Source organism: Myotis myotis, unplaced genomic scaffold (genome assembly GCF_014108235.1).
Source record: "Myotis myotis isolate mMyoMyo1 unplaced genomic scaffold, mMyoMyo1.p scaffold_m19_p_5, whole genome shotgun sequence".
In the NCBI taxonomy this organism is placed as follows: Eukaryota; Metazoa; Chordata; class Mammalia; order Chiroptera; family Vespertilionidae; genus Myotis; species Myotis myotis.
In genome coordinates this window covers 92,126,450-92,140,777 of record NW_023416357.1, presented here as the reverse complement: position 1 = coordinate 92,140,777, position 14,328 = coordinate 92,126,450, and the positions used below count along the sequence as shown (strand labels likewise).

The 14,328-nt window shown below is 43.8% G+C and overlaps 1 protein-coding gene across 1 annotated transcript in view; it reads left to right on the top strand.

Annotated features, from left to right (window-relative positions):
• Positions 1-13,932, top strand: part of ERCC4 (ERCC excision repair 4, endonuclease catalytic subunit) — a 29,092-nt gene extending 15,160 nt beyond the window's left edge. The window contains exons 9-11 of the mRNA XM_036309649.1: positions 1,336-1,428; positions 8,642-8,754; positions 12,285-13,932. Of these exons, the coding sequence (XP_036165542.1) occupies positions 1,336-1,428; positions 8,642-8,754; positions 12,285-13,018 (940 nt within the window). The 3' untranslated portion in view covers positions 13,019-13,932. The remainder of the gene's footprint in view (positions 1-1,335; positions 1,429-8,641; positions 8,755-12,284) is intronic.
• The last annotated feature ends 396 nt before the right edge of the window (positions 13,933-14,328 follow it).

The following is a 14,328-nucleotide window of genomic DNA, read 5'->3' as shown; positions in this document are numbered from 1 at the left end:
TTTAAGAAGTGACTCTGAGTTACATTCACATAAAACTAAAGTATTTGAGGGATTATTGTGCCAAGTTTTCTTGAGTTTCAAGAAATAATCAGGTGAACAATCTACAGAAATATCAGATGAGAAAATGATGCCTCCCAAAGAATATAGTGTTCTGGCTCTCCAGTTATCTGAGGGGAAATAAACAACAAAATTAATATCCTGAACACAGTCTGAACCACAAAACAGAGCCAAAGAAATTTTTTTCTAGCAGTTTAACGAATGCAGCCTTTCAGAGTAGAGATGAATGGAGGAAGTGGATCAGAAATAATGCAGAATGAAGAGATTAGATGAAGCTGGTAAAATAATTATAGGCTGGTAAATTTTTCATACTTTGCTATTGATCAACTTTGTAGATAGCTTGTCTGTTCTTTGTTGCCTGAGAATAAAATAGTGTGATATTTGCAAACAAAATGTCAGAATCAGAAGGAACCTGGGAATTCAGCTGCTCACTGTGTCAGTGGGAAATGGAAGCCCACAAATGGTGAACGACTTCCCTCAGCCATGTGGCACATTCATGGAAGAGCTAAGGTCTCTGGACTCATTGTCCAATGGTCTCTTCCCTGTTCACACTTCAAAGAATCTAGGAAGGTGAAGTCTAAAAGAAAAATCGAGGGCTGCAAAAGGGAAATATCTCTGATAGAAGATGCAGGAAAGGGACAGAAACGGTGCTTAATTCATCTTCATAGCAATAAGCAAGGTAGAAAAGCAGACCTTTTCTAAAAGAATAGCATATATCAAGTTATCCCTTGAGGAGCCTGTTGTAATCCATATGTCTTCAGTATCTGTGTGCTTATGTAAAATGTGCGATGACTCAGCGCTGTTAAGACATAAAGAAGAAAGAACTGAGAAATTGCTTGGTGAAGATAAAGTTCATATAGATTTCATTTGTTTATTTCTCACTAATATGCACTTTCCTAAGCTGCTTTTTACAACGACTGTCCAACTTCTTAAATGCTTGTTTGGCAAAGATGCAAAGAAACATTGAAAATAGAGAAGCCACTGAGATTTTGTGTTTTCTGGTTTGTTTGTAGTTATTCCATCCCTCCCGTTCTATTTCACTGTTTACCTAAACTCTGTTCTTCCTTTGGCAAAAGAAAAGGACCCATATGGCAGTGAGACCTTTAACATGTGGGGTTCAGGCAGCTGAATTTCACTATGATTAATGGAACTTTTATCCTTAGTCCATTATTTATTATTTGAGCACTTCAGGTTGCTTATTTCAAATACTATGCTCTTCCTTTCAGGGATTACAAGTTACGTCTTTGCAATCTAAAAGAGTTCTGTCCTCACTTGCAGGGTTTACTTTCTCATATACGGAGGTTCGACCGAAGAACAACGCTATCTCACTGCTTTGCGGAAGGAAAAGGAAGCTTTTGAAAAACTCATCAGGTAACGCATAGACAGTCAGAAAGCACGGGCTCTATTGGAAAGGCTTCTCTGGGCGGGCCAATGTCTAACAGCCCTCTGGGAGGATGGAGAGGAGAAGAGGTTGGGGAGGATCACATGTAAGTAAACCCATCTCCAATTGCTTTTCAGTGCTTTCATAGGATATTAGAAATGTGCCTGTAAAGAAATATAACTAAAACACTGCTTTTCTAAGATATATGTTCTTAAAACTCTCTCTTCCTCTCCCCATGCACAAGATTTCTCCCATTCCTTGGAGCTATGATTTTTTTAAAACCCCTGTACAATTTGCATTGTCTGTGGTGCGTGACTGCTTGACTATTTACTGGGAAATACTTTTTACATCCAGGTCAGTTTAGATCAGTAGATCGCTCTGGGAAAATATTTTTGAAAAGGTATGATCTTTATCTGAACATAAGTGTATGCTTTTGAGAACAAGTGTCCTACATCTCGTCCAACGAGGGTTCTACATCTAAATAGAAAAGGCTTCCTAGTTTAATATAAGGAAAATGTTTCTCAGTGAGATATTCACACACTGGATGGTGCCGGGGTTCATGTCCCAGCATCAAGAAGGGTTCAGGAATCTGGAAAAGGCTGCGTGTAGATGACATAGGAATCCAGAGACTATTAAAGAGCCCAGAGACGAGATATAATTTTGAAAGGCATTGGGGGTCAGAGGACCTTCAGCTAAAGGAACTGAAGACTTCCTTCTTCTCTAGGACCCTTGCTTTTATTAACACGATTTGTCCTAAGGCAAGGTGGAGATATTACACTTCAAAGGGTACAGAGTCCATTGTCAGTTTGGGGGAATTAGCCTCCGGCTGTTCAGGTGTTTGGCCAGTAGGAGGCAATAACATGTAGATTAAGATGCCCTTTAACTGTCTGGCAGCCACAATCAGTTTACCATTCAGGTTTGGGGAAATGCCTTTAGCCATTCCCAACAGGTGACTCCATGTGTGACTCAACCCTGTTGAGTCCCCAAGTTTCGTCTCTTGAAATTATGACATGCTGGAATTGGTTCCCGGCAGGATGGCTACCTCTCACCCCTGGTGGTGTTCGAGAAATCTGATAACCTCCCACCAGGGACATTGTCAAGGAGATCACAGCTTGGTGAGGGAAAATGGATCAGGTGATCCCTTAGGGGCCTCAGAAGCCAGGGCAGGGCTGGACAGGGCATCCTGGAGTTGAGGCAGAGAAAAGGTTAGGCCAGAAGAGACTATGGCCCGAGCTGGGAATAGCGGCTGTACCCATCTTCCAGGCCTCTGACACTGGCAGGGTACCAATGGCAATGAGAAGGCAGAGACCCTTTTCAGTGGTAGCTAGCCTGCCAGGGCCCTGGGCAAAATTTCAGAGTTGACAACCGCCCTCCAACACTGGCTGTGGACTCTGAGTGTATGCATAAAATATACACAGACCCAGTTTGTCCAGGGGTGTTGAGTGAATCAGTGCCGTTGAGTTTCTGTGGAGGGGCTCAGCATACCACACGGCTATATCTTTCCCCTCCTCTGTGATTGTGATGTGCCTTATTCATGGAGTCTTCCAGCTTCTAGTCATACAATTATTAGTCAGTCCTTTCAGCCCACGGAAATATATTTTCTATTAACATGTTTTGTGGAATGGTTCATATGGTATGTGTTTGGAGGGTTGCACGTTTTTTGAAGAAGGTATTATAACAAACAAGGTATTATATATAGGCTGTCTGTTCTTGGTCCAAAGTTTTTAGTGCATCTCTGTGTCTTCTATATCTTTACTTTCCCAAGATTCAGTCAACAGATATTTATTGAGCATCTATTACGTGCCAAGCCCTGTGCTTATATTAAAGTGCTTAAGTTACAGCAATGGTGCAGAAAATGTCTCTGCCCTCCAAGAACTTGTCCTCTAGTGGAAAAGACAGACATTAAATAATTAAGCATTCAATGAATATTATAATTGGCACGTGCAGAGTGTTGCAGGCTATGAAGGTAAAAGAGACGGGTGTAACAAGAGAGTGTGTCAAAGAGATCTAACCCAGTGTTAGACTAGGGACATCCTCACTGCAGAAGTGATCTTTAAGCTGATACATGAATGTGTGCTAGTCGCTAGGTAGACGAGGTGGACAAGGGGGTTGTGTTGACCAAGGGTGTGTATGAAGGTTCAGAGGTGCAAGAAGGCTGTTGAAAGATTTAAGACTTGACTCCAAAGGCAATGAGACACCATTGAAGAGCTCTAAGTATACTTTTAAAGGCTCCCTCTGGCATCAAACTGAGGAATGGATGGAGCAGGGAAAGTAGTCAGGAAGCTATTGCAATTGTCTGAGAAGGTGGTAGCCAAGATCCAGTTGATGAGGAGAGAGGAACAGATTTAAGAGAGATTTAGGAGCTGGAGTCAGAGAACTGGTGATCCTGGATGTGGGCTGGTACCTTCTAAACATTCCTTCATTCTTTTTAAAACATCCTTTGCTTAAGGTTTCTGTGATTAAAGTAAGTGCCACCACGTTACAAATGAGCACATAACGCTAAAACATTCAGATTAGGTTACTCACATTGGTCTTCCTGTTGAGGATCCCCAAGACTACCCTAAGGCTCAGTGATTCACTAGAAGGACCCACGGGTATCTCACACAGTTACGGTTTATTACAACAGGATACCCATGAAAATCAGCCGAGGGAAAGAGCACCTGGGGAAAGCCCGGGCCGATCCAGGCAGAGGCTTCTGGGTGTCCTCTCCCAGAGGAGTCACACAGCCCAGCTTAATTCTCCAGCAGCAGCAGTGCATGACGGCTCACGTAGCACTGTCCACAGGGCGCCCAGCTGAGCATCGTTATTGAGGGTCAGTCACACAGACACAGCGTACCAATCTGACAGCCTCTACCCCTGAAGCAAAAACGCATGTTAGCATAAAGCATCTGATCCAACTGGTGCTGTGTGGCCCCAGGCCTCAGGGGCCAGACAGAAACCAGACAGAATGCTCCAGGGGCTCAGAGCTCATCTCCCAGAAGCTGGCCACGGGCCAGTCCCCAGGAGACAGGCCTTTCTTAGGAATGTGCAGGGTTTGAGCAGCCCAAGCCTGCTGAGTTAACACTTCCCGCACAGTGCTGTCGCCTGAGGAGCCTGGTCGGGTGTGGGGAGGAAGGTACTGAGGAGGTGAGTTTTTATGCCCCAGGCTTCCCTCATGAGGCTGCCTCTTTGGTACAGCAGGGAGAAGAGTACTTTAGCAGGTTGTAGCACGGTATTGGGGGCCCCAGGTCCTTCCTGTTTATGTAAGTAATTCTGTAGATCAGAGGGCTCAGTGAGGAGGTGTGGATAAGCCTGGCGCTTCCTGGAAATCTTACTCAGCAGAACCTGGAATGTGGACTGTCTCCTACATTTCAATCTATACAATAGTCTCCATAGCAGATGTTAATGTAATTTTTATCTAAGGTCTGGCATAATTTTCTAAACTCTCTCAATGGTGATTGTCTACTTATTATAAGTTAGATCTTCCCATATTAAATAGCAATCAGAAAGTCATACTATTTAGAATCTTAAAATACTTACTTTCTCAGAAAACCTGGGGAATTTGAGAAGTGTTTGTTTTGAAAAGCAAAATATATGTGAGGTGTATTACTGAAAGAGCATTTGCACTGAACCTGTACTTGGAGAAAAATTTAATGTCAGAGTCAGAAAATGTGCTTTTGCCAGGACCCCCTTCATGGGTGATGTAAGAGTAAAAGCAGTACGACTATTTAAAATAGCCAGAGAAGAACGAATCAAGCAAGCGAGCTGGTGATGAAAAGATTATTTGATGGGACTGAAGATGAGTAGATTACAGAGGAGTAAAGAGAAAAAAGATTGCACTTCTAAGTGTTTATAAAAAATGCTCCCTGGATCGGAAAATTAGTAATAACATTCTGAGTACACATAGTTTTGGAAAGGTCACTGCTTTTCAAAGGAAGGGGCAAGATTATCTGAAATGTTACAACTAGAAAATATGATCATAAAATGGGTTAGTATGAGGGCTTGAGTAAAGGCCCATTGGAAGAGACTTCAGTTCAGCGCCTCCTCCCTATATTGTCATGTACAAGCAATTCACGCATCACTGAAGATGTTGAAGGGAAAATAAGAAACTTCAGTATTTTAGATTAAATGGAAGTAGGCATCTGAATTTTTAAATTATTTTGTGTCTGTCACAGAGAGTACTTGAATAATTATGTAAATGCTGAAAGCAAGGGACTGAATATAATTAAGGCAGATTTCTGTTAAATTAATTTGAGAAAACAATATTTTCTTCACAGCTGTGGTTTCAGGAGTATATTTTTTCTCAGACCCAGTTTGCAGTTATGTTATAACATTTAATGGTAAACTAGCTGTTTTATTTAACAGTATTGATTGAAACAGTTGTGGAATCACTTAAAAGTAATCTTCAGTTTTTTAGCATAATCATGGATAATTAGGGGATAAGGTTACCACCTTATCAGAAAAGTACACTTAGGTCTGGCCAGTGTGACTCAGTTGATTGGGCGTTGTCCTGTGCACCAAAAGGTTGCTGGTTCGATTCCCTGTTGGGGCACATGCTCGGGTTGTGCAGGAGGGGGCATGCAGGAGGCAGCCCATCACTGTTTGTCTTTCATCGATGTTTCCCTCCCTCTTCCTTCCTCACTCTCTAAAATCAATAAAAACAGATTAAACAAAGAAAAGTGCACTTATAATAGCAGCTAACCTTTTTTTAGTACTAACTATGTGCCAGGCGCTGTTCCGAGTGCCTTACATAGCATGTGTAACCCTTGTAGCAGTTTTTGGGGTAGGTTTTCTTATCCCCATTTACAGGTGGAATCGAGACACTGAGCCATTAAATGACTTGCCTGAGACCACACAGACAGTGATTTCAAAAAGTGATTTCAAATCCAGGAATAAGAATTCTCCAGAGTCCGCACTGCACCATGCTGTCCCGCCACTCACAGATTACAAATCCGTCAGGAGACGGGAGTGCTCCCAGGTGTGATGTGCAGCTTAGCCAGTGTCAAGAATAGAAAAAAAGAGAGAAAATCCTCAATGTTAACCCAAATGTGAAAGAAAAAGAAATTTAAGAGCAAGAATTTTTTTGAATGATTGGTCCTTTGTCCTCACAGGGGTGGGCAAACTTTTTGACTCGAGGGCCACAATGGGTTCTTAAACTGGACTCAGAAGAAGGAGCTGTGACCGTGTTTCCCGACGTTGCCATGTTAACACTGCTGCTGGTGAAGGAGCGGAGGGGAGAGCAAGAGAACCCTCCGCTCTTTCGGCTCCACAGGCCGGATAGAACAGCCGAACGGGCCGGATTCGGCCTGCGGGCCGTAGTTTGCCCACGGCTGGCTAGTAGATACAATGGAACGTAATGAGCGGCTGCCAGAACCATTGTCATTGCAAAGAATTTTCCAGCAGGCAACACCTGGCACTGGTATTGAGGATAAGGAGGAAAAATTGAACCGGAACTGCTATCTAACACCTTGCGTCTAAAATGGTGTACTGATTATAACTGTGCGTTTGTATATCATTTCAAGTAGAATGGAAATTAAAATTCTAATATCTGTTGTTCAGTGGTATCATTTAGTGGTACCCTGCTCTAAAATCTCCTTTGTCATCCAGAGTGCTTGGAGAATGGGTCCATCTGGTTTCATTTCCTTCCGTTTGGAAAGTCTTTGCTGTTTAACCCTTGTTGAAATTATTAGTTAATACTGAAGATTCCTCTTCTGTTTCACCTCACTCTAGTCTCTTTTAGTGCAGTGTTTTCCATGTCCCCCATCTCTCATGGTTGCTTTGTTTCCTCAACTCAGTAGCAAGCCAGCCCTACCGGGAAGGGAACAGCCTTATTCTTCTTGTCTGTCATATCTTGTACTAATTGGACACAAACAGTACTTGCTGTTTCAAGGCCCTGGCCAGTTTGGCTCAGTGGATAGAGCTTTGGCCTCCAGACTGAGGGGTCCTGCGTCCGATTCCAGTCAAGGACACATGCCCAGGTTGTGGGCTCAATCCCCAGTAGGGGGCGTGCAGGAGGCAGCTGATCAATGAGTCTCTCTCATCATTGATGTTTCTATCTCTCCCTCTCCCTTCCTCTCTGGGGGGGGGGGGGGGGGGGGGATATAACGTACTTTTTCTTTGGTTATAGATGATCTTATCATGATTGTAGTTCCTGATTACAAATCATTGTTATGAATGTGCAGTTCTGTTGATTTAAGCAGTATAAGGTACTGAGCTACCTTGAAGACAAGAATTATCGTGTAACTATATTTGCATCTAGAGTACCTAGCACAGCACATAGGCACACTGATAAATATTTTTAAATACTTGCACCGGTGGGTGAATCAGTGCTGAGATGCTGATTTTTTTTGTTTAAATCTCAGTTGGAAATTTGCTTTCTTGAATCAACCCTGATTTTTCCTTTAAAATTGAGTGATTAATGGGGTTTTTTAAATCGGAGTTCCATCATGTATGTTTTTATTTTCTAAAATCATTGATTTTTAACCATCTCTATTTATGATTACTCCGAAGTATCCTACATAATAAAACCCTAATATGCAAATCAACTGAATGGCAGAACAACCAGTCACTATGACGAGCACTGACCACCAGGGGGCAGACGCTCAATGCAGGAGCTGCCCCCTGGTGGTCAGTGTGCTCCCACAGAAGCCAGGCTCATGGCTGGAGAGCGCATCGGTGGTGGTGGGAGCCTCTCCCGCCTCCGTGGCAGCACTAAAGACCCCTTGGTGGATGTCTGACTGTAAGCCGGCAGGCGGACATCCCCCGAGGGGTCCCAGTCTGCGAGAGGGCACAGGCTGGGCTGAGGGACACCCCTACCCCCCCAGTGCATGAATGTCGTACACCGGGCCTCTAGTTGGAATATAAATTATTTAAATTATTTTTAATGCTCAATAACATATTAGCATGTTTTTAAATTAAATGTTTCAATAATTTATCTGCAGTGTTTTTACATGCTTATTTCATGTCTGAAAGTTCTTAAAGAACATATAAAATAGAAAATAAACAGCAGCTTTTTAAACTCTGGAAGATGGGAAGTAGTACCCAACCAAAAAATCCTTTTCTTGCCCATCACTTGTCTGGGCATATTGACTTCTAAAGTATTTCTTGTATTCTTTTTTACCACTATAGTCATGTTGGTCATTTTCTATATTATAAGTTACAAAAGATTAAAGTCTGGAATTTCTAAATTAAGTCCAAAATGTTTAAAGTGTTTTTCTCTCGCAGGGAAAAGGCTAGCATGGTTGTCCCGGAAGAAAGGGAAGGCAGAAGTGAAACAAACCTAGACCTGGTAAGAGGCTCCCAGCCTGCAGGTGATCCCACCGACACTCGGAAAGCAGGTGAGTCCTGCCCTCCCGTTGCCTCTAAAGGAGGCTGTGAGATTCCAGAGTTTCTATGCCGAGACTTGGTTTTCTCAACAAACTTAAAGATGGATGTCTGCTCCAAACCCTAGTCTCCACTCTGCCATTTAGTAACCCTGTATCCTTCCTGAACCTAAGGCTCCCCACCTGTAAAATAAGGGGGGGTGTAGTTGATGCACCCCAGCTTGGAAATTAGCTATGTTCCAGCACTGCTTTTAAATGTGGTTGGTTGAGACTGAATGTACTTTTGCAAAGAAATTTTTGTAAATGATGATTAGGTTCTTATCTTAGCTGGAAGAAGCCCGTTTAACCAGAGATAGAGTTGTTTAGGTACATTCCCACTTATCTTTCTGGATTTGTTTATTGCTTCTTGAAGCTTCTCCAGATCCCAGGGGTGTGCACTCTCATTGCTATGCAGTATCTGAACTGCAGCAGACCACCAAGACCTGCTGAATTCCAATCGCACCCTGACCCAGGAATAATATTTCCCATTCCCACATCCCATTTCCCCATGGCAGCAGCTGAGATCAGTAAGTGACAGAGAAAAGCAGTATAATTGAGTTGATTTAACCTTTGATGAGGTCAAGCACAGTCAGAGCAGTAGGTCTCAGAATTTAGTGTAATTAAGAATAACCTCAGCCCTGGCCAGGTGGTTCCATTGGGTGGAGTGTCGTCCCATACACCAAAAGGTTGCAGGTTTGATTCCTGGTCGGGGTGTGTACGGGAAGCAGCTGATTAATGTTTCTCTCCCACATCGATAATTTCTCTCTCTCTCTTTTCTGTCTCTCTGTCTTCCTCTCTTTATAATCCATAAAAACATATCCTTGGGTGAGGATTATTAAGAAATAAAAATAACCCCAGATGCTTGTAAAAACTGTGGACTTACAGGCCTCAGTTCATAGGCATTCCAGTTCAGTAGATCTGAAAGTGTCTCCGTGGTCCTTGGATCATCCTTTGGGAAACAGTGCCTCAGAGCATCTAGGTCTTTTGGAAGAAGATTCCTATTAACTTGAACAGGTTGGTGGCATTTCATGCAGAACTTTAGAATGTAAGGCAGTGTGAAGGAAGACAGATTTGAGCGTGGAGGTACCACTCAGAAAGCCACTCACTGAAATCTGTCCTTTTGCGTTCAGTCCTCTGAGCCCTGGGTTAGTTGCCTATGGCTGCTGTAATAAATTACCACAAACTTAGTGGCTCGAAACAACACACATTAATTATGTTACAATTATCTTACTAGGGGCCCAGTGCATGAATTCGTGCACATTGAAAGGAACTGTGGGCCGCAAAGCTGTGGTGGGCACAGGGGCAGGTCTTGGCCCATCCTCGCGCCCCCGCCCAGCCCCTCCCACTGCAGCCCCTAGTCCCCTCTCTACCGGCAGCCCCGCTCCCGCTCCCACATGCCCATTGCTGGTGTCGGCCCTAATCACTCCACACCATCAGTGGGTGTGAATGGCGGCTGCTGGCCCCAATCACCCCTCAGGAGCAGGGGGAGGTGGAGAAGCCCTGAGGGGCGATCGGGGCCGGCAACTGCCGCTCACACCTGCTGATGGCACTGAGTGATCGGGGCCGGCACCAGGCGCCGGCAGCGGGTGTGAGCAGGGCTGGCACCAGCAGCAGGTGCAAGCGCCAGGTGGGACTGCGGCACACGGGAGCAAAGAATTTTCAGTAACCATCAGAGGCCCACCCCAATGACAGCAACCGGTGCCCTGCCTTGGTCTGGTGCCCCTGCTCACCTGCTCCACCATCCCACTGCAGCCAACACCTGCCATGTTCCGTGCTCTGCTGCCTGCTGCCGATGCCCACCATGTTCTGCGTGCACCTCCTGGTGGTCAGCACATGTCATAGCAACTGGTTATTCGGTTGTTCTGCCGTTCGGTCTATTTGCATATTAGGGTTATATATAGAGAGATAGATAATTCCAAAGTCCTGTGGGTCTCACTGGGCTAAAATGAAGGTGTTGGCAGGGCTGCATTCCTCCTTGGGGGTCTGGGAGAGAACCCCTTTCCTTTCCAGGTTCTTTCTAGAGGCTGCCTGCATTCCTTGGCTTATGGCCCCCTCATCCACCTTCAAAGGCAGTAGTTCCAACTCTAACTTTCCCGCTTTCCTCTTTCACGTGTAAGACACTTGGTCCTGCCTGGATAATCCCAAGTCGTCTCCCAATCTTAAGCTCTGTAATTTAATCACATTTGCATATAAAGTCACATACGTACGGGTTCTGAGGATTAGGACATGGACCTCTTTACGGGCTGTTATTCTGCCTACCACAGCCTTCGTGTAGTGAAGTCTTTAACCCAGAAGCAATAGCATCCCCTGAGAGCTTATTATAAATGCAGTCTTAGACCCTATCTCAGACAGAGCCTGGGATTGACAAAAGTAAGTTTATAGTTGTAATACAAATAATGCAATAATTAATAAATAATAATACAAGAATAAACTGTTTTGTAGTCTCACAACTGTAATCCTATTTTTGCCAACCGCTGTTTAGAATTTGCTCTTTACCATATAATTTCACTCATATGTGGGCTATAAAACAGAAGGTAACAAGAAGGAGGGAGACTGCAGCCGTGGGCAAACTACGGCCCGCGGGCCGGATCCAGACCGTTTGAAATGAATAAAACTAAAAAAAAAATGTAATGATGTTTACTTGGAATTTATATTAGTTCACACAAACACTCCATCCATGCTTTTGTTCCGGCCCTCCGGTCCAGTTTAAGAACCCATTGTGGCCCTCGAGTCAAAAAGTTTGCCCACCGCTGAGGGAGAGGGTACAAGGGGTCAAATACGTAGTGAGGGAAGGAGACTCGACTCTGGGTGGTGAGCACACAAGGCACTATACAGATGATGTATTATAGAATCAGCCACCTGGCACATATAATGTTAGCAAACAATGCCACCTCAATAAGTTTCACTTAAAAAAAGAATAAATCTGGGTATTAGGAATTAAAAAAAACACAATAGAATTTGCTCTTTAACGTGGTCCTGGTGGTTCACATGCACATGACAGTGTGAGGGGCTCTGTTCCACGGTGTTCTTGCTTTTCCTACCGTCTTCCGTTTTCCCACCTCGGGACCCATTGATATAAGCACTCAAAGTTCCAAAATGGTTCCCAGCAGCTCGTAAGGCAATTTATTCAGCAAGTATTTTTAGGCATCTGCAGTGTGCCAGGCTCTGCCCTAGGAACTGGGAACACGTAACCAGTGAAATGTGTTCAGTGCAATGATGAGGGACTGCAGAGGGAGCGCGATAGCACATGCTGGTATCTATGAATCATTGTTAGAAATAATGATTCTAACTTCCCTATTCATTCTATTTAGCTCAAGAGAAATTGCCTTTATTTACTTTGTAAACAAGCCTTTTTAAAATATAGAAAAATACGGAGTATTAACAGTACTATGTAACCATGCATCGTAGATTAATAAAAAAATAATCTTAAACTTTAATTGTTGTATTCCATCTTCTACAAATTCTCCCTCAGGAACATTACTTAAAATGCCACTTTTTCTTAATAGGTGGCCAGGAACAGAAAAGTATACAGCAAACTATAGTGGTGGATATGCGTGAGTTTCGAAGTGAACTCCCGTCCCTGATCCATCGCCGGGGCATTGACATTGAACCAGTGACCTTAGAGGTTGGAGACTACATTCTGACCCCAGAAATGTGTGTGGAACGCAAGAGCATCAGCGATTTGATCGGCTCCTTAAACAACGGCCGCCTCTACAGCCAGTGCATCTCCATGTCCCGCTACTACAAGCGACCAGTGCTGCTGATCGAGTTTGACCCCAGCAAGCCTTTCTCTCTCGTTGCCCGAGGCGCCTTCCATCAGGAGATCTCCAGCAACGACATTAGCTCCAAACTCACCCTCCTCACCCTGCACTTCCCCAAACTCCGGCTTCTCTGGTGCCCGTCCCCTCATGCCACCGCCGAGCTGTTTGAGGAGCTGAAACAAAATAAGCCGCAGCCCGATGCAGCGACCGCCATGGCTGTCACAGCGGATTCTGGAACCCTCCCCGAGTCAGAAAAGTATAACCCTGGCCCCCAGGACTTCTTGTTAAAGATGCCGGGGGTGAATGCCAAAAACTGTCGCTCCTTGATGAGCCACGTGAAGAACATTGCAGAATTAGCAAGCCTGTCACAAGACAAGCTCGCAGGTATCCTGGGGAACGCTGCAAATGCCAAGCAGCTGTATGACTTCATTCACACCTCTTACGCAGAGATTCTAGCGAAAGGGAAAGGGAAAAAATGAACAATGGTGGCTGTTTACTTACCTCCCGACTGTGCTTTTCAACCGCTCTTTGCCAGCTGTAATAGGTCGTGGTTAATGATGAGCTCAGTACTTCATTCTCTCCCCATGTTTTTAATGATTGTGCTGTGTTTCGTAGTTCAGTGGATCAGAAGCCAAGATTTCTCCCTGAACTTGGCATTTAAGCACCTTCTTAACCTTTCCGCGCCAGCTCTCCCTCCTCCCTGTGCTGTCCATGCCCGGGTGCGTGTGTTCAGTTTCTGAATAGGGTGTATCAGGATCAGGTAAAGTTTCTATAAGTGTTTGTAGACGGCCACTTGTGAGACAAGCTGGAATTTATGTGTCCCGCACAGACTGACAAAGCACACAATCGTGTTTTCACCCTCTGTCTGTGGAGGGCCCCTGGAACTGTGAGAGGAAACATTTCTTCGCCGCTCCTGGCCAGTTTCCCCCCACATCTTCCTCAGACATCCTTCTGCCACCTGTCTGCCCCTAAGAAAACTCATGGGGGCGTCCTCCTGCTAATTTAAGACAACCACCTCTAAAACTGGCCGATTAATTTTCCAGACACCTGAATAAATACAGATGTAGCACTCAGTTGTTCCAAACCAGTATTTTTAAAATATAAAATGAATTACCTATTTACAGAAGTTTATGGTGTAGGTGAGGAACGCTTAGAATTCTGTTTTTACTGATAGTTAACATCCTAAAGATTTTGGTTTCCTTCCTTAAGTTGAGTTAAAAGGACTGGAAGTAACTGGAAAATCAATTTATAGATTATATAAAGTTCTAAAGAAATATATATATGTATATATATATATGTATTTAAAAAATTATAAAGAACCCTGGCCGACGTGGCTTATTAGTTGGTTGAGCATCATCCCGTACACTGAAAGGTTGCCCATTTGATCCCCAGTCAAGGTGCGTGTGGGAGGCAGCCGATTGATGTTTTTCTCATCTTCTTTCTCTCTCTCCCTCTTCCTTCCTCTCTCTCTCAAAAGAAAATCAATAAAAAAAATATTTTTAAAAAATTCATAAAGAAAAAAAATCTCATTGTAAACCTGATTGATTTCATTTGACTTTTAAGGTGTACATAAGGGGCATTCATACCATCTTTGTGCAGTTTTTAAACTTTTATATTTAAACATTATGAACTTAAGTCAGTGGTTCTCAACCTTCCTAATGCTGCAACCCTTTAATACAGTTCCTCATGTTGTGGTTACAAATTGAACATAATTAAAGGATAGTGATTAATCACAAAAACAATATGTAATTATATATGTGTTTTCTGACGGTCTTAGGCGACCCCTGTG